The sequence below is a fragment of the Xenopus laevis genome, chromosome 8L (assembly GCF_017654675.1).
Source record: "Xenopus laevis strain J_2021 chromosome 8L, Xenopus_laevis_v10.1, whole genome shotgun sequence".
Lineage (NCBI taxonomy): Eukaryota > Metazoa > Chordata > Amphibia > Anura > Pipidae > Xenopus > Xenopus laevis.
Window position 1 is genome coordinate 74,072,753 of NC_054385.1, and position 20,037 is coordinate 74,092,789.

The 20,037-nt window shown below is 39.5% G+C and overlaps 1 protein-coding gene across 2 annotated transcripts in view; it reads right to left on the reverse strand.

Moving 5' to 3' along the window:
* Nucleotides 1–19,144, reverse strand: part of sptlc2.L (serine palmitoyltransferase, long chain base subunit 2 L homeolog) — a 33,233-nt gene extending 14,089 nt beyond the window's left edge. Inside the window, exons 1-6 of one of the 2 annotated variants that reach the window (XM_018230373.2) lie at nucleotides 18,832–19,144; nucleotides 8,896–9,078; nucleotides 7,188–7,342; nucleotides 2,079–2,227; nucleotides 1,073–1,197; nucleotides 842–935 (exon numbers count right to left, since the gene is read on the reverse strand). In XM_018230373.2, coding sequence (XP_018085862.1) covers nucleotides 842–935; nucleotides 1,073–1,197; nucleotides 2,079–2,227; nucleotides 7,188–7,342; nucleotides 8,896–9,078; nucleotides 18,832–18,948 — 823 coding nt within the window. In that variant the 5' untranslated portion in view covers nucleotides 18,949–19,144. Of the gene's footprint in view, nucleotides 1–841; nucleotides 936–1,072; nucleotides 1,198–2,078; nucleotides 2,228–7,187; nucleotides 7,343–8,895; nucleotides 9,093–18,830 lie in introns of both variants that reach the window. The other variant, XM_041572975.1, reaches the window with a different exon arrangement.
* Nucleotides 19,145–20,037: the final 893 nt, after the last annotated feature.

Sequence of the window (20,037 nt, forward strand, 5' to 3'; positions counted from 1 at the left end):
GTAGCCCCAAAAAAATTTTCAACCTCTTTCAGCCTATCACCCATAAAAAATGAAAAAACGCCAGCGTTTTTTGGGACTTAGAATTTTTTTTTAACTTTTTTTTGAAGCAATCCCTATCTACTCTATTGCACTTCGCCTGGTCTGAGGTGGTGAAGGATGCCTGGTGTAAAAGGTAGCGTTCAGAAAAAGGCGCACTTTAGTGAATTTGCGTAGTTACGTCCGTTGAGCAAATACGCCAGGCGTAAGGGTGCGAAGTAACACTAGCGAATTTACGCCAGCGTCCGTTAGTGAATCGGCAAATTAAAGAAAATGCGCTATGCTGGCGCATTCACGCTAGCGTTAGGTGCTTTGTCGTTTAGTGAATTTGCCCCTTAGTCTTTGGCCAAACTTGCTGGCACGGCATAAGCTGGGCAAGTAAAAAGTGTTTGAAATATTCTACACTTGTAGATGATCTTCTGGACAGTCAAATGATATCCATTTGTTTGACTATCTCTTTCCAAGCTCACAGTCTCTGTAAACTTCTTTTTAAAGACCTAAGTGAACTTTTCACTCTAGGCACACACAAAGAGTGAAAACTAAATGTTTCAATATGACGGATTCCGCAAAGATCCTCTTATGATAATGTAGAGGTGCACTTAATTTTTCAACATGCAAACTTTGTATTTTTTGCTTATTTCAATTACACAATGGAGTAAAAAACAAATAGTGCATGGTATTTTATGTTTAATCTATAAAAATTATTGAAATCAACATCTAATATATCTGTATGTTAAAAAAGTCAGAAATTGACTTCTTACTTTTCACGTTTATTATATTGTAGTAGTACAGTGTTTTTACTCACTATTATGCTTGAAAATTCGAATGGTGGCGCCAGAAAGACGGGCTCCTAGTACCAGAGAGGAATGGTTCAGCTCATCACTGAGGATTAAGCAGCTCTGGGGGGAAAAATTAGAGAAAAGTCATAAAGCAGTCAACCACAGTCAATTAAGAAAATACCTTTCCACCCCCCAAAAGTCACAAAAAAGCAGATATGTAAACCCAGCAAACACACACAAAAATAAAGGCTACAAACCTTTCCAACTAGTGCTGGGATATTCATTGAGTTTGTGGCAAAGCCCATTCCATATACCATTGCAGCCTCCACACCAAGAAATTTCGCAACTAGATGTTCTAACTCCTCATGTTTATCCATATTTCCTATGCACAGACAGACAAGTGGTCACAATGTACATATAAAGCCAGAACAAAAGGCTCAAGATAAGGCATGTGGACAAAAGGCTCAAGATAAGGCATGTAACCAACAAGGAACAATAAATTAAGAAATACAAACTGTACATAAATGAAAATATAGAATTCTGCAAATATGTACATCTACAAATATGTACATCTAAAATAACAGAATTTATGTATTTGTTGTCTCCTAATGTCATTTTTGTCTTGTCAAAAAGACTATAAAAAGCAGCCAATTTTACATTAACAGCAAGGTTGGTCAGTGATCTCATACAATCACAGAGGAGAGACATAAACAGACTTTTTATAGTGATAGGAACCAGTTATCAGTTATTCTGTGGGCTCAAACAATATTCTATTGATTTTTTTTTCTCCTTCGCTTCTGGTAATACTGTAAGGCTACTAAAATGAGAAGTGGACATTACACTGTAAATGGATTTCTCAGAGGAAATCTGGTGAGATGCGCTAATTTGGTGAGGTCGCCAAACAAGCAGATTTGGCCACCCATGTGCTGGCTAAAATTGGGCTTATCTGATTAGTCATACAGCAAGCCAATGGAAATCCGTCAACAGGTTGATGTTGTCTGCGACCAATGTGATTTTCAAATTTGTCCGATACATATCTGAATTATTTTTGGCCAGATATAAGTTATGCAGGCAACAACCCTAACAATGGGCACAAAGCGGCTGACTTGGTCTGGAAGGGCCATAGTGACAAGGACAAAAAGGAAAACCTATAAGCAAAAGATCAGTTAATATGAAGAGCAACCCAACGTTATTTGGTTGAATAAAGATGAAAAAGTTAAAGATCTTTTATTGTTTGTTTTACTCTTAACCAGTCTTACTCACCAATTTCCTGCCGTGTGCTGCACATTCCTACTCCATACTGGTTCAGAGCTTGTGCTGATGCATCGGCACACAATCCAGTGTTCTGCGCAAATCCCAGATAGTTATACGAGCCCATGTTTATTACACCCTTAATCATTCTGCCTGTAAACCTGCAAAGGGAGGAACGAAGAGAAAAGATACCATAAGAGTTAAAAACATTGAAGTCCATCACCTTGTGTTCCAATATTTTAGTCCTAGTTGGGACCCTGATCAATCATTAATAAAGTTCCTGGCAGCGAAACGTTGGGCCGCAAATAAATCGAAACAAAACTATAACGGTTCATCAAATGTATTTTTTTTCATCATTAAAGACCCCCTGCTTGCAGTGTTAAAATGAAGTGCACACTTAACAGTGCAAAATAGTTGTAAATCACATCATATTATGAAAACATAACACAGGGGTGTGGAAATTCCACAGGTATGAACCAAACTATATAAGAACCGTACATTTATATGTATGTAGACTGCACTGAAAAAAACAAGAAAATATATTTTGCTCAAAGAAATGGATATTAAGACAGTAAAAGTAATGCTTTTATTATTTAGGGTATTAGGTTTGATTCCAGCAAGGGCACTATTTACAAGGAGTATGTATGTTCTACCCTGTAGTACTGCAGTATTTTACAAACAGTCCAAAAACATACAGGCAGGTTTACTGGCTCCTAATGAAATTGAGCCTCCTTTGTTTGTGTGGATGTGATAAGGACCTTAGATTGTAAACTCAACTGGGTCAGGAACTGATGTGAATGATGTATATTACCTGTAAGGGTAAGGTCACACGAGAGATTCAGGGAGACAGGGGGAAGCATTTCGGGGAGATTAGTTGCCCCAAAGAAGAGGACGATTAGTCGCCGGGCGACTAAATCTCCACAAATCTCCAGGTATGACCTTACCCTTAAATCTCTGGAATATGTTGGCTCTATATAAATAAAGGATATTAATAAGATCCCTTTACACAAAAGTCAGCAGTGTGAATAAGGCCTGTGCACCACTTTCTACAGATTTGTATTCTGGTTAGTGAAGTCTGCCCTCTGTTGGTAAAATCTGGCAAATATTGTACTTTCAAAATGTGTTCTACATTGTTTGAGATTACCGTACACCTATAGAATATAAGGCTATAAGGGATATAAGGGGTGGTTCACCTTTAAGCTAACTTTTAGTATGTTATAGAATGACTAATTCTAAGCAACTTTTCATTTGGTCTTCATTCATTATTATTTTTTTTATAGTTTTGATTATTTGCGGACTATTTTCCAGCTTTCAAATGGGGTTCACTGACCCCCATCTAAACAACAAATGCTCTGTAAGGCTATAAATTTATTTTTATTGCTACTTTTTATTACTCATTTCTATTCAAGACCTCTCCTATTCATATTTCAGTCTCGTATTCAAATCATTGCATGGTTGCTAGTATACTTTAATCCTAGCAACCAGATTGGTGATATTGAAACTGGAGAGCTGCTCAATAAAAAGCTAAATAACAAAAAACACAAATAATAAAAAATGAAACCTAATTACAAATTGTCTCCGTATATAACATGGTTTATATAAATAAGATGCTGTGTAGCCATGCAGTTTAAATAGGACAATAAGCCACACTTTCCATAGCAAAAGCATAAGGTCATTCATGGCTCTCTACAGAATAAAAACTTTTTTCATATAAAATAGTTTTATAATTTGTTATCAAGAAATTGATTATTTGTTGGTTTTGGTTAGAAAGATATAATCTTTAAATAAATTAAAACATATTGTGTAGATCTTTATGTATACAAACGCACACATAGTTCCTTTAGGGTGTTACTATAGATTAAAGCATCATGCAGTAAACCCACTTCCGACTGACCCTGTAGCAAGCCAGGAAGAGCAATAGGAGTGATGGGTATACAGTTAGGCCCATAAATCTTTGGAAAGAAGCAACTTTTTTCTAATTTTGGTTCTGGTTCAGCTTTAATTCAGTGGGTTGAATAAAAAGATTGCATAAAAATGTGAGGAACTAAAGCCTTTTTTTAACACAATCACTCCATTTCAGGGGCTCAAAAGAAATTGGACAAATTAAAAAACTGAAAATAAAATGTTCATTTCTAATACTTGGTTGAAAACCCCTTGCTGGCAATGACAGCCTGAAGTCTTGAATTCATGGACATCACCAGATTCAGGGTTTCCTCCTTTTTAAGCCTTTTTTAAGCCTTTACTGCAGTGGCTTTCCGTTGCTGTTTGTTTGTGGGCCTTTCTGTCCAAAGTTTAGTCTTCAACAGGTGAAATGCATGCTCAATTGGGTTCAGATCAGGTGACTGACTTGGCCATTCAAGAATATTCCACTTCTTTGCTTTAATAAACTCCTGGATTGCTTTGGATGTATGTTTTGGGTCATTGTCCATCTGTATTATGAAACGCCTCCCAATCAATTTGACTGCATTTAGCTGGATTTGAGCAGGCCATATGTCTCTGAACACCTCAGAATTCATTCGGGTGCTTCTGTCCTGTGTCACATCATGGATAAACACTAGTGTCCCAGTGCACACCCAAGCCATCACACTGCTTACATGTTTTATAGATGATGTGGTATGCTTTGGATCATGAGCTGTTCCATGCCTTCTCCATACTTTTTTCTTGCCATCATTCTGGTAGAGGTTGATCTTGGTTTCAATCTGTCCAAAGAATGTTTTTTCAGAACTGTGCTGGCTTTTTTTAGATGTCTTTAGCAAAGTCCAATCTAGCCTTTCTATTCTTGATGCTTATGAGTGGCTTGCACCTTGCAGTGCACCCTCTGTATTTACTTTCATGCAGTCTTCTCTTTATGGTAGACTTGAATATTGATACACCTACCTCCTGGAGAGTGGTGTTCACTTGTTTGTCTGTTGTGAAGGGGTTTCTCTTCACCATGGAAATGATTCTGTGATCATCCACCACTGTTGTCTTCCGTGGACGTCCAGGTCTTTTTGCTTTCTTTCTTTCTCAGGATGTACCGAACTGTAGATTTTGCCACTCCTAATATTGAAGCAATTTTTTGGATGGGTTTTTTTGTGTTTTGCAGCTTAAGGGTGGCTTGTTTCACCAGCATGGAGAGCTCCTTTGACCAAATGTCTGTTCAAAGCAAAATCTTCCACATACAAGCACCTGCCTACCAGCCGTGGTCGGTGCATATGCATGGCATACTAACTACAGGGCTGATAGGAGTGGATTGGCATTCTCTCTGCCAAAAGAAACACGTTGGGGCTCATTTATCAACACTGGGCAAATTTGCCCATGGGCAGAAACCCATAGCAACCAAACAGTGCTTAGCTTTTTTCAGGCAGCTGCAGTTAGAACAGTGAATGCAACAATCTGATTGGTTGCTATGGATAACTGCCCACGAGCAAATTTGCCCACGGTCACATTAGCCTTGAGGTTTTAGCTGACCATCACATGATTACATTGTACTGCAGCTGCTATGACCAACACAGCACCTTATTGGTTTCTAGAGTTTACTAAACCTGGACAAACTTTATACTTCTTATTATTTTACACTGTTTTGTATCTCAGCTGGTAGGGTATATGAGGGGTTGTGACAAACTGGAGAGCTGCTGAATAAAAAGCAATAAAATAAAGCAAAAAAACACAAATGATAAAAAATGAAAATCAATTGCAAATTGTCTCAGAATATCAGTCTCTACATCATAATAAAAGTTAATTTAAAGGTGAACAACCCCTTTAAGCAGGGCTGTATTTAGAACTAAGGGTCTGATTTTTCTTTTAAAGCTTTTTTTTCCCCGACACAGGCACTGAAGGCCACCTCCCTGTCAGCCTAAGCACAGGCCTTTTCGTGCATATATAAAGTATGGCTCTAACATTACGTCTAATCAGCATCAAACTGGGCACATACCTTACTCATCTCATGGCTGCAATTGGGGACGGGCCAGCAAGCCCACTGGGCTTTTTTCACAGTGCCCCACTGGCCAAATCCTACCAGGCTTCTAATAATGTGTATATGGGTCATCTGGGCTTTTCCGATAAACAAGATATTACTTGTAGAAATACCTTCTATAATGGACAGGGAGTTTTTCTCAATTTCTGGTGTGACTGCAGGTAATCACCTGCCTTTTGTTTCTTTGGTAATGCAGCTAACTTGTGAATTATCTTTCGTAGGTCATGGTAACAGGGCCAGAAGAGCAGGGGAGAGAGTATTTGACAGATTTCACATACATTAATAAAATGATCTTTCACAATGGTTAACCACCATATAAATAATTCCTGACCCCATCACATAACTGAATGCAACAACGCAACAACTGGGGTGCACCATGAATTAACATATTGTTAAGCACATTGATATGTAGTCGCAAAATAGCCTATTATTCTGGTGTGAGTATTAATATTAAAGGAGAAGTAAAGGCATAATTACTGGGGGGCTCAAAATTGTAAGCACCCGCCCCCCATGATTATAATAGGTTGAGACCCTGGGCCAGAGCTTGCTGCAAACTGAACCAGCCTGGGGTACTACACTAGGGGGCAGATTTATCAAGGGTCAAAGTGAATTTGAGGGAATTTTCAAAAAAATTCGAAATTCGTAGTAATTTTTTGGATACTTCGACCATCAAATAGGATACTACGACTTTGAATTTAATTTGAATTCGATTTGCAGTAAAAATAGTTTGAATATTCGACCATTCTGTAATCGAAGTACTGTCTTTTCAACTTCAATACTTCGCCATATTAATGCTGCCGAAGTGCTATGTTAGCTTATAGGGACCTTCTACAACCAATTGTCTTTACACATCGAAGTAAAATAGTTTGATCGTAAGCTAAAATCATTCGATTCGAACAATTTTACTTCGATCGTTCGATGGCCAAATTCAGCGAAAAATACTTTGACTTCGATATTTAAATTTGAAGTATTTTAATTCGATGGTCGAATTTCAAAGTATTTTACACTTCGAAATTCAACCCTTGATAAATCTGCCCCTAGGATTACCACATCGTCATCTTCTTCCTTGTTACTTTCTAACATCTCACCTCCCAGTATTCTGCTTTTCCTTCTCATTTAATGTAAATTATTCCACACCATAAAATAAAGCCTTATAAAAGACTTACTTAAATGTCCAGTTGTAGTCATCAGTAAAGCGCTCCATAAGGTCTATTCTCTCTCCAGGAACACTGCAAACTGGCCTGTTCCAGTTATCCCTGATCCGCATGTATAGATTCCTGGTGTAGAAATCCTCAAAGTCTTGATAAAGTGGCACAAAGTCCTGCAATGTACCTCTCAGAAAGTCAGATATAGTCACACAGCATCAGCAATGAAAATCAGCGACAGTATTTATTTTGCAAGTGCATGTTACCATTTTGATGGCTCCTACATATAGCAGAAATCAGACTTCTATGCCTTTATACAAAAAGCTTTCCATTCATTTGCATAGAAGTACTATATATTGCCCTAGAGTGAATTCTGAGGGATGCTAAATTGTTACTTTTCCAATATATTCCTGACAGTAAAGGCTGGAACTGCCCTGGAACAACAAATGTTGCCAGAAATACACTTATGTGTGCTTTCTGGAAATAGTAGAGCTTCCCATTAATTCCAGTGGGAGGCAACCAAAAGCAAGGCAACTTTAAGCTACTTGAGAAAACAAAAGTGATGCTTAAAGAGTTTGGCTAGTAAAAGTGAGAGTCAAGCAATATAGTCATTACGGTTATAATAAATATTCTCCCCTGACAGGCATGAACAGGTAACTGCGGTTGCAATCATGCTGAGAGTCATTGACACATTTCATCTGACATTTGTCAAAAAGCTTAAAACTTTAATGGCACCTTTACAGGAAAAAGAATGATTAAATATCCACTCCAGTTTGGATACAGGGTTTTGCAATGGCCTATGACATACCAGGTGATCTGACTTTGACATAGATGGCCAGCTTAAATATATTGCAATATATGGACAAACAATCCCTGTTTTGTTTAAAGGGTAAGGCACTTTTAGTAGCTTATGGCACAAAATGTCACAATGTCCTTAATATATTGGTAATGGGTTGAGTGCAGAGGATCTCTTGTATTTGTCTGTATGTATTTTGTGGTCAGAACCTCATAGCACCTCTGCTTCACGGTTGAAAAATTTGTGGTGAGCACAATTTTCCCTTGTTCGTTATAATTTATACAGGAGCCGTGGTTAACTCCATGTTGTAGCTCCCACCCTTCCAGCTATAGTCAGGTGATTCCAGTGGTGGCCAATAAAAGGGCAACCATGTTTGGGAGTTTAAACCTTAAAAGAAGCAAGTGAGTTGCAGGTAAACCCTAATCCCTGTGTAAAATGTATAATGAAGCAATAGAATTCTTAATGAAAGTTGAGTAGGAGTGACCAGACTAGGGATGATTTAGGGATTGTTTGTCCATATATTGCAATATATGCAATTTAAGATGGCCAACTGTGTCAGTTTTGTTTAAAGGGTAAGGCATTTTTTAGTACCTTAAGGCACAAAAATGGCTCAATATCCTTAAAATATTGGTAATGGATTGAGTGCAGATTTGTCTATTTGATCTGATTGCAGTGGTTCTCCCAGCTTTCCATTATATTCAATGGTAAATGCAAAGGCAAACAAGAAGCACTTAATTAATGCTGGAGAAAACTTACTACACTGAACTGGTTTACATCAATTTGGCACTGCATACACAGGGATGCAACATGGTATTGACATTTTTCTCTGCCAGAGAAAGCACCATGTGTTTGACAGCCCTGAAGATCCCAGAAGGATTATAACCAGTTATGAAAACAGCAATACTGGTCACTGACAATCTTGAATAAACTTACCTTCTGTTCAACCCTTTCAGTGGCAATGTGACACTTTTCAATCTTCCAACTTCTGAGGAAATCTCTTAGGTACCCAAACAGAGTAAGGATGCCATAGCCCATGTAAGTGAGAACGGCCACTATCATTGGGGTCTCTTCAAATGCTTCATTAAAAGGTCTCTTATACAAACCCCCATTATGGACCTGTGAAACAAATAAAAATACAGAATTCACACTTCTGGAACACAAATACACACCTAATTTTCTTGGAAAAAACTGGGAGATTAGGTAATTTGTGGAGAGAATGCTTGCAACAAACTCTTTGGAGCTACTCAAAGGGGTAGATCACCTTTAAATTAAAATCTAGATAGAGATAATCGGAGACAATGTGCAGTTGATATTTGCTTTTTATTTGCTGTGGCTTTTGCATTCAATAGCTTTTTTTTTTTTTTTTTTTGAGAAGTTCTATATTTTGTCATTTCAGCAACAACTGTTTGCTAGGATTCCACCTTGCCTAGTAACCAAGCAGTGGTTTGCACGAGAGACTGGACAAGGTTCTGTTCTGAACAGAAAGATAAGTAACAAAAAGTTGCAGCATTTTCACTATGCCATAGCCATTGCTACATGTATGGCCCACTCAGCAGGGGGAAGTTTCATCATGAAGTGAAGACCTCCTTTTCTATATTTTAATTTATCCTCTGTTCATCCTACACCTGCAAATAAACAGTTTCTTGTAGTGATGTGTGGGCCAGTCCAATACCCGCAGGACCTGCGTGTTTACCCGCGGGTTGGGCTGACCTCGCCCCCCCCATCTGCGAGCTCTTCTGCCTGCTCTCCCCGCCTGCGACCATGCACTGCCAGCTTCAGACTTCTGGTTTTATAGGCACGCTCCTGACAGCCCTGTCCCTTTTAAGACATCATCAGTGAGGCGGGTGAGCAGGGGTCTATAAAAGGAAGGCGGAAGTCGGGTGTGGACAGGAGCAGATCGGGGGCGCGGGGGTTGAGTTTTTCTCGACCCGCATATCACTAGTTTCTTGGACACAATGTCCTATTTTATACAAGATATTATCACATGCACAACATAAACATGTGCCTTTCAGCCCTAGTAAACTTGAATAGCAGCCTTTGTGAGGCAGATTAATTTATATTTTATATATAAACTGCAGTAGTATTTCTGAAGCAAACACACATTTTGCAACAAAGCACTATATTTTAAATCATATAAAACCCTTACATTTACTGATGCTTTAACAAAAGTTATGATCAACCAGATAAATTGCATTCACTTAAATATTTACATATTTTATATATATGTACAGGTATGGGATCAGTTATCTGGAAACCAATAATCCAAAAAGTTCCAAATTACGGAAAGGCTGTCTGCCATATGCTCCATTATATCCAAATGTTTAAAAATGATTTCCATTTTCTCTATAATAATAAAACAATACTGTGTACATCAGGGATCCCCATACTTTTTCACCCATGAGAAACATTCAGATGTAAAAAGATTTGCGGAGCAACACAAGCATGAAAAATGTTCCTGGGTGGTACAGAATAAGGGCTGTGATTGGCTATTTGTTAGTCCAGTGTGGACTGGTAGCCTACAGGAGGCTCTGTTTGGCAGTACATCTGGTTTTTATACAGCCAAAACTTGCCTGGAATTCAAAAATAAGCACCAACTTTGAGAGCCACTGAGAGCAACATCCAAGGGGTTGGAGAACAACGTGCTGCTCACGAGCTCAGCGGCGGACTGGGCCGGCGGGAAACCGGGAAAATACCCGGTGGGCCCCGGCCTTCATGGGCCCCCGCCGGCCCAGCCGCTCCCCCAATGTTCTGGCCCCCAAATAAAAATTAACCGGCGCGCCGGTATCGCATGCGCTTTGGTGTTCGCGCATGCGCACCGGCGTTTGCATACACACCAGCGTGCGCCGAACCGTTCGCGCATGAACTCTGGCATGCGCCGGGACGTTCGCGCATGCGCATGGGGGGCCCAGAGTATAGTTACCCGGTGGGCCCCCCCATGTCCAGTACGACCCTGCACGAGCTACTGGTTGGGGATCACTGGTGTACATCCTAACTAAGATATAATTAATCCTTATTTGAAGTAAAATCTAATGTTTACATTATTTTTTATTAGACTTTAGGTATGAAGATCCAAATTACAGAAAGATCCCTTATCCGGAGAACCCCAGGTCCCAAGCATTCGGGATAACGGATACCATACCTGTACCTGTAGAAGCTTTTATTGAACATGCAATAAATTAGCCTTGGCTAATGAATTATAGAAGTGCTTAACCCTCCCCCATAAGTTTCTATCCATCAGGACAAACTGGAAATACTAGTCAGTGTTGTGGGAAATAACTTCAAAACATCAAAGTATAAATAAATGTATTACATATAGATTAAATAGGTGGGGTTCACTATATTGAAACAGGTCTCTCCCCTATAATACAGTTCCTCTTAACAGTAATGTAAAACATTACATGAATAATAAAAACAATTGGTTACTACTGGTTACAGTATTGACAGCACAGCAAGGCAACACATACCTCTGCACTGGGCAAAGGTAGGTGGGGGTGGCCCAAATTACTGACTGAAACCTCTACCGAAAATTCTAATTGTCCTTCAAATATTTTTGGCTTTGACAAATTTGTGTGTCAAGGCAGCATCTGAAAATAGAAAAATATGAAGGAATCTGTGTATTCCATTTGGAAACATGTACACCACTGTGTCAGTTGTTAAATTTAAGGAGATCATTGTGATTATTTTGGACTGATATAAGAAGATTGCTATGTGGTCCATGCATGATAAAGAATGTTATTTTGCTGTATTCATGGGATAAAATATGGTGTATTACTATCAAGATTACCACATAAGATTGCTGTGGCGCGGGGCAGTTTCACAGCCTGCATATAACCACAGGTCGAGAAACTGCCCGTCTGCTTTGCAGAATAATGGTCTACACCCAGAAACGCTGTATTGGCCTGGGTGTAAACATGCACATTGGATTTTTCACGAAAACAGGAGTATGCATATTTACTTTGCTTATATGCAGGCTGAGAAACCTCCTATGTAGCACCATTGTATTCCTCAGTGCTGTATAATAGGTAGGAAAGGCACAGATTTATTGTTGCTATTGCAATACTCCAGCTCCCACAGTGCCTTGCATGGGGAGCTGCTGTGGAAAATTTTGAAGGTGTGTAATCTGGATCATTATTATGCAAACATGAGAAACCTGTGGTCTGCTACAGTAAGTTCATTATACATAATGATTTTTTTTAGGCTTTAGCTTTCCTTTAACAGGAGAACATCCAAGGCATTGTGGTGGCCAATTTCCGATGTGATATGAGTAGTCGAGTAAAGATGAGAGAACTGCGAGATTCAGAAACTGCTTTCAATGGAATTACATTTACAACTACATTTAAAATAATTGAAAATGTGTCATTAATGTAATTGGAAAGTTGCTTACAATTAGTGATGGGCGAATTTATTCACCAGGCGCGAATTCGCAGTGAATTTGCGCGTTTCGCCGCCAGCGAATAAATTTGCGAAACGCCCGCGAAAATTCGCGGCAAAAATTCGCCGGCGTCAACATTTTTTTTTAGAAAAAACGGACGCCACGGGCGCCGGAGTTGAAAAAACGAGACGCCGGCGCCGTTTCGCGAATTTCGCAAATTTTTCAGCGAAACGGCACAAATTCGCCCATCACTACTTACAATGTCAATTACTTTCAATATGCAAAAAAAAAATATTTTGGGGTGGAAATCCCATTATTTTTTTTACTTTTTTTTTTAGTTTTTATGGTATTATGGCGTTTTAAATAACATACAAATAAAATTATCATTATATCTGTTTATTGAGATAGCACTGAGAAACCACCCCAACATAAACAAATTCAAATAAACAGGCAGCAAGTCAGTCTTTGCAGTAAGATGAGCAGTGCCTGTTCCACATTTGCTTAATCAAAACTTTGCTTTGTTTACTTCAGTCAAATTACAATAATGAAAGCAAATATCTGATTGGTTGCTGGGGGTTACTGAAGTATTTCAATTATGCACTTGTGTTATGGTACCAACATGCCAATGGGTTCCACTGTCATCGGTGTAGGACAATTCAATTATACAAGTAACCAACTACACTAAAAAAGTTAAAAGGTGCAAGTTGGACGGTGATCTTACACTGAATAACACAATAGAGGAACATGATACACAAACAGTACTGACAGCAAATACAGACAAACAGCATCTGACACTAGACCGAATACGTAAGTTGCATTTGAGAGGTTTATTCCATGGAGTACTTCTCTGTCCATTTCTATATAGTGGACACAGAGCTCATACAAATGCTTATTGTAGCTTTGCACGCCATAGTAACAGACACACTATAGCCACACAACCTCACTGTGTGAAAAGGAAGCTTTTGTTTTAATCTCATGGATACCAGGTTCATGTTTCATGTCTCCATACACACCACACAGTGTTCAAATCATCCACCTGTATTTCTGTTGGGGATCTGCAACTTCACCTGTACTATAAGGGGCATATTTATTATGCTGTGTAAAAAAAAAGTGGGATAATACACCACACATCGCTAGGCTTCGCTGTGTAAAAAATATCGTACATTTTTACGCGGTTTTTATTTAAGCAACTTCTGCCAGAAGCAATTTCGCCATTTATTTTACAACATTTTTTCTATGAATTTTGTTTTACACAGCATACATAATACATATGCCTGTAATACAGTTACTGTATTTTTGGATCTGTTAACACGTCTATTTGGCTAATCAGTATTGGTAAAGTATTGACCACTTGCAAAATGAAGTCTGTAACTTAACTTGCATAAAGTTGGCCATAGACGTGGAGATTATAGCCTATATCGGACGAATGATCGTCCGTGCCAACCTTCCGACCTGCAACTAACCATTCAGATTAATATAAAGTAGTAAAGAGAACAAATCACATGATGCTCTGGCCATTGATTGACAGACAGCAATCGTACAAAACAATGACAATCTCTGGCACGAGACAACTTCTCTCCAGCAGCGTTTTCTCCACAGGCAGAGAGAAGCCGATGTGCTCCCATCTGCTCCCTCATGTCTCTGCACTGTCCGGCACAGAGCTGGCTTGTGCTCTTTTACGGGGAGTGGATGTCGGTGCAGAAAAACTAAATGATTTTTCTTTTTTTTTTTGCGGATGTCCACTCCATGTGTCTGCACACAGGCTGACTAACAGGGGAGTGCATTGACTTTCTACCTGAGGCTGCGTCTCATGTGCCATTAGCCAAATGCCTGGCCATGGACCACATGCTGCTGTAGATGTTTAATAAAATACACAAGTAACTGTACTAACATAGAGTAATCAAAAAGTAGGACAGTTTTGCCCCAGGCCGCCCCTCCCGTTTCTATCTAGTTTCAGGAGACCCACCCAGACCAGAATGTACAGGATGTCATTTGCCATAAATCCTATTTTTGTTCCATAGCTAATGGCTAATAGCACAAACCAATATGAAAGCTGTGTCAAAGCAGAAGTAAAAGGGTTTTTTATGCACTGAAATATAAATATCTTGTAAATTGTGTGTGTGTTTCAAAAGCACCACTATTGCTTACACAAAAATAATCTGCTGTGCAGCAACTGGGCAGTTGAATTAAGTTTATGGCTGACAAGGAATTTCGATTGGTACCTATCCTACAGAGCTACTGGCTCCTCCGCATAGCCTGGAAAACTTGCTAGCAGGACATGGAACAGACAAAGGACTAGTAGGGCATTCGGGCAATTTCTGATTACTGCAGCTGTAGTAAAGGAGGGTACAATACGTCCCCTTTAATGCTTTATTAAAATCATGATTCAGCTATGTTGAACTATATCCAGCCTCAAGAAAAATGTGACCCAGCTGATTTTGGGTGCAAATATATGATATTTTTATGTAGCTTACTAGAATCAGATTTTTGTGATGTTACTACTTCGATTGGAAATTGAATATACACTCCATAATCATTAGAGGACATTATAGACAAATAGCAGGGGACCTTTTTACCCATAAAGTGGATCACCGTACCAGAGGCCACCCCTTTAGACTAGAAGAAAAGAACTTTCATTTGAAGCAACGTAGGGGGTTCTTCACAGTCAGGACAGTGAGGTTGTGGAATGCACTGCCGGGTGATGTTGTGATGGCTGATTCAGTTAATGCCTTTAAGAATGGCTTGGATGATTTTTTGGACAGACATAATATCAAAGGCTATTGTGATCCTAACCTCTATAGTTCGTATAGGTATGGGTATATAGAATTTAATTAAAAGTAGGGAGGGGTGTGTGTATGGATGCTGGGTTTTCATTTGGAAGGGTTAAACTTGATGGACTTTTTTTAACCCAATTTAACTATGTTACTATGAGTAGAATAGTTTTTCAAATCTTCTCTTACTGACTAAATTGAATGACCGATACACGTGGGCCCCACTGAAGTTAGTGTTCTCACTGCCCAGCAGTTCCATCAGAATGCGATCAGTCTGTCCTGAGAGAATAGCTTCAACTGTATGTTGTTAGATAATCTACTCTGATACTATTATTTCAAAAAGGGCTGGGCCTCTTTAAACCAAGTAGAACATAAATGGTTACAAATGAAAGAAACTGAAAATATTTAGTTGCCTTTAAACTTTATACTATATTGAAAATGTCTGCAGATATCAGATTCATAAAAGGCAGAGTGTGAGGCCGAGTCCTGTGCTGGTCCATTTGAAAACCCGTACTCGACCCGTACCCACAATTTGACCTGCATGTTCCCGCTGCTCAACCAACAATAGGCCAACTAACCTGGGGGCATACAAAACCTGAAGCATGTCACATTTGCCCGGACTTACCACACGGCAAGGGATTCGGGGACTTTTTGCCCAAAACCCAATCACTTTGCAGGTATTCCGTGGGTAGCCTGACTGTTCTCATGACCTTGTAATTTTTAATATATTCGCTTTCTTTAAGAGATGGAAATCAGAGACCCGTGTTAACAAAGCACTTCAGTATCAAAAGTTTGTTGACTTTATATTACAGATTATAACCAGTATCACTAGGACTGGACAATTGTTATAAAAAAAATCACTGCAGGACATTGGGATAGCCTATTTACTTGCTAGAACAGCATAAGCAACAGGAGTGATCAAGTATATGGCACATAAAGGACACAATGAAACTATGAACCAATGGTAACCACAAGATAATATTTTAACTCTCACAGCTAATAATGTTTATATGTAAACACTAAGTATTTAAAGCAACACTCTATTCCTAAGTAAAGGTAGTCGAGCTGCAACTTATTGGCCCAAAAACTAGGCAAACACTGAACTGGCAGGTTTGATTTTGCTGTTGGATCAAGGACCGCATCTGCAAGTTGATGTTGTCCTTGTACTAACTGCCTGCCTAGCAGCAGGACCAAACAATCTGATAAGCCTGCTGCTGTCCATAGCAGTGTAAGATCTCCTTGTTTGATGCCCTTGCCAATCAAGTGGATATTCATACATTTAGCCAATTAATGCACTAATCAAGCATAGAATATTACCAAAGAAAGGTGTGTGACTAGAAAAAGTTATATTATACCAACAGACTACTGACTGAACTATACTGCTGTTATACAACCACACACACAAGATTTTAATTACTAAGCCTTGTTGCAGCCTGTATGTTAGTGAGTGTGTGTACAAGTTAACATTTCAACGCAAAGGTTTGTTGCACTTATGTACTTTATGTAAATATAAATACAATAAAAGCCAGTAACCACAATAACAAATTTCTTAGACTCACTGAACAGTTGTGACAGCTATTCTAGCTGCTTCCGTGCAGTTTCAGGGGTCATGTCTGTACTTTTAAATATACTGATAAAGAGTATTGTTTGTTTTGTGCAGGTTTTTCATGCGTCTCTATATTGTACACATTGTGCCTGTACAGATAAGAATTGCTGCCTGCAGCTGAAGACATGAAAACAACACAGTAGGCCCAGGAGAAAATGACCTGTGTTAATAGCTCCCCAGCATGACATTGATTATGGTTTCTGCAAGGAAAACGCTCATCCAAGCTGTTTTAAAAAAAAAAAATGAACAAAAAAAAAAATACAAATGAACAATGTACAGGTAATGGAAATGTTTAGGGTTCCTTAGTGGTGCAGTTAGGGAGGGCTCTAGAGAAGGAGGCAATATATTACTCAGGCATTAGAATTAAAGATTTTGCCCCTTCAAGTTTTTCTTGAGAAAAACCCCAACAGTCCCCACGGATTTACAGAAATGTAGTTCACAACAGGCAGCGGTACAGGTCTGGGATACAAGTCCTTCTTTTTACTTTCTATATTATCCTGAACCCATGCCAAACTGCTTCCAAGTAATTGTGTGCATGAGTTCTTCAACAGAAGCTATACTGCTTTATATGCAACTCAAACCTATTTAGTGATCCAGAATGATAAGCAAGAAGCCAACATTCTCTACAAAGTAGGAAAAATAATGAAAAGTGTGTATATTTGCGTGAAAACCTTGGACACTTTTAACGGAAGTACCCACTAGGTTAATCTAACAAAGAGTGTGGAGTAGTTCTGATCACCAGTTCAAGATCTAACAATAGATTCTGATATACATTTTGGAAAGCCCTTGGGCTACAACATGCAAACTTTTTAAAAATGGTGAATGCTTCTGGATGCTCCGGAGAGGGAATGAACTTCTGCCTGCAATGTAATACAAGGGCATGGCACGTCCAATCTATCCCTGCGATTCAAAGTTATCTTTAGTCACATCCACCGACATGCACTAGTTACCGGGATTGCCTGTATCACAAAGTACAGACACAGTTTAACCCAACAAAACAAAGCTAAATAAATCCTAAACAGCAGTACATTCATAAAAGCAAAGCATGATTGTGTGTATTCTGCTGACAGACACATGACCAGATCCCACTGAGAATCATGTCAGATGTCATGGGAACAACGACTAAATGCACATTAGAGAATTAACTTCTCATTAGTTGCACGCTAAGAACTTCAGACTACAGCTCCCATATACTGTCCTCATCACAAGCACCACTACTGCCACAGCACTCAATTCTGTTATGACCCCTCCACTGACATCTGCCTATGCTTTCTGGATTCTTTGTTTTGATGTGGTTATAACCACTGCTCAGTAAAATGAACTAGCAATGGTTATTCTACACATAATGCCAAAGGAGAAAGAGACCTCGTGTATGCACTTAAAGGGGTAGTTCGCTTTTAAATGAACTTTTAGTATGATGGAGAGAGTGAGACAATTTGCATTTGGTTTTGATTTTTCGTTATTTGTGGTTTTTAAATTAGCTTTTTATTCAACAGCTTTCCAGTTTGCAACTTCAATAATCTGGTTGTTAGGGTCCAAATTACCCTAACAACCATGCACTGATTTTAATAAGAGACTGGAATATGAATAGGAGAGGGCCTGAATATATTAGTCATATATATATATATATATATATATATATATATATATATATATATATATATATATATATATATATGTCGTATATATATATCCTTACAAAGTATTTGTTTTTTAGGGGTCGATGACCCCCATTTGAAAGCTGAAGTCAGAAGAAAAGGCAAAGGCAAAGAAATTTTAAAAAAAACCTATAAAAAAAGAATCAAGGCCAATAGAAAAGTTGCTTAGAACTGACCATTGCAGAACATAATACTGTAAAAGTTAACTCAAAGGTGAACCACCCATTTAAAACACAAAGCGAGTCCTGTAAACAAGTTATCGCAAAAAAAAAACCAAGAACGCTGTATCGACTATGTAACCAATTCTCAATTCTTGAAGTTAATTAGTGACACATGTGATGACTTTGTTCATTACACGGTCCCTTTATAAAAAGCTATACAAAGTGCTCCCAACCTAATGGACAGTACACTTTAGACCCGCCCAGTCGCTACACATCGCCCAAGTACAAGCGACTCTCTCACCTTCTCCACTGCTATTACTCCATTTTTTAGTGCCCCGTTCTCGCAGCGCTGTACTCCATTCATAACAGGTTTATGTGAGAATCCGGCTGAGATTTCCCCTGCACCGAAACGCGGCATGTTTGGCCTCTTCCTTTGGGTGCCCGTGAGCTTGTTTCCTACTTGTTCGTAACTCCCCACCAGCCCTCTGTGCTGTTCTCTCACTCACCCCTATCAGCGCTCTTACGCACTAACAACACACCCCTGTCACTACACCTCTAGCTTCTGTCACCCGCCACTCCTAGCTTCTCCGAAACCGGAACTAGCCGGAACCCAGGCAGCCAATTGTTTAGTGAAACGTCACTGCCAGGCAGCGCGGTGGAAAGGGAGCAGTAAGCCAATCAGAAAAGACCAAAGGCGGAGCATAATAGGGAGCGGCGTAAACGTCACTCTGAGTTTAGTTGCAGCACGTGTTTGAACTATAATAACCCCTGTATCGAGGAGTTGCTTGGTTCAGGGAGTGGCTAAATGGGATTTGCGAAAGTTTAGTGACGAGTTTTAATTTGAGAAAATACATTTTCTATTGTGCTGATGGTCGGCATTTTACTGCTCTGCGTCATGATGATGCTGATATGTAAATAAAGAGAAAGTGCTTATCAGTAGGAGACACATCCCAGCGCTTCCTGTGGGCTCTTGAGTTTGTAAGAAGCCTGACTTTTGCCTCATAATACTTTTCAGCCGCACTCTGCTAAAAATGATCTTTCATTCTTAGTTCTCAAGACTTATGCTCAGAGAGGTTGATGGTTCCAAATAAGTACTACATAGTGGATATGGTTAGCAGTATGGTGCGCTGGCTTTACATTGTGTCCATGCAAGTGCGTGGCCTTAGAGGTGTGCCCCAAGACTTGCCAGCCCCCAGTCAATTTACTTATACTTTATATAAATAAGCTGCTCTGTAGCATGGGGGCTGGGTAGGACTGGGCTCAGACCCACTCCCCTCGCTGCTCCCTGATCTCCTCTACTGACCTGATCGCCTCGGCCTCGCGCATGTAAGGAAAAAAGTTATGCGCAGTCGCAGGGGCTGTTATGGGGGGGGTTGCACCTGGGTGTCTGGGGGACCCACAAACTCCGTGGTGGGCCTTGGACCCCGTGTCCAACGCTGCATGGGGGCAACCACAGGGCCAGATTTACATAGCTGTTGCCCCTAGGCCCACTGCGGTTCACTGCCCC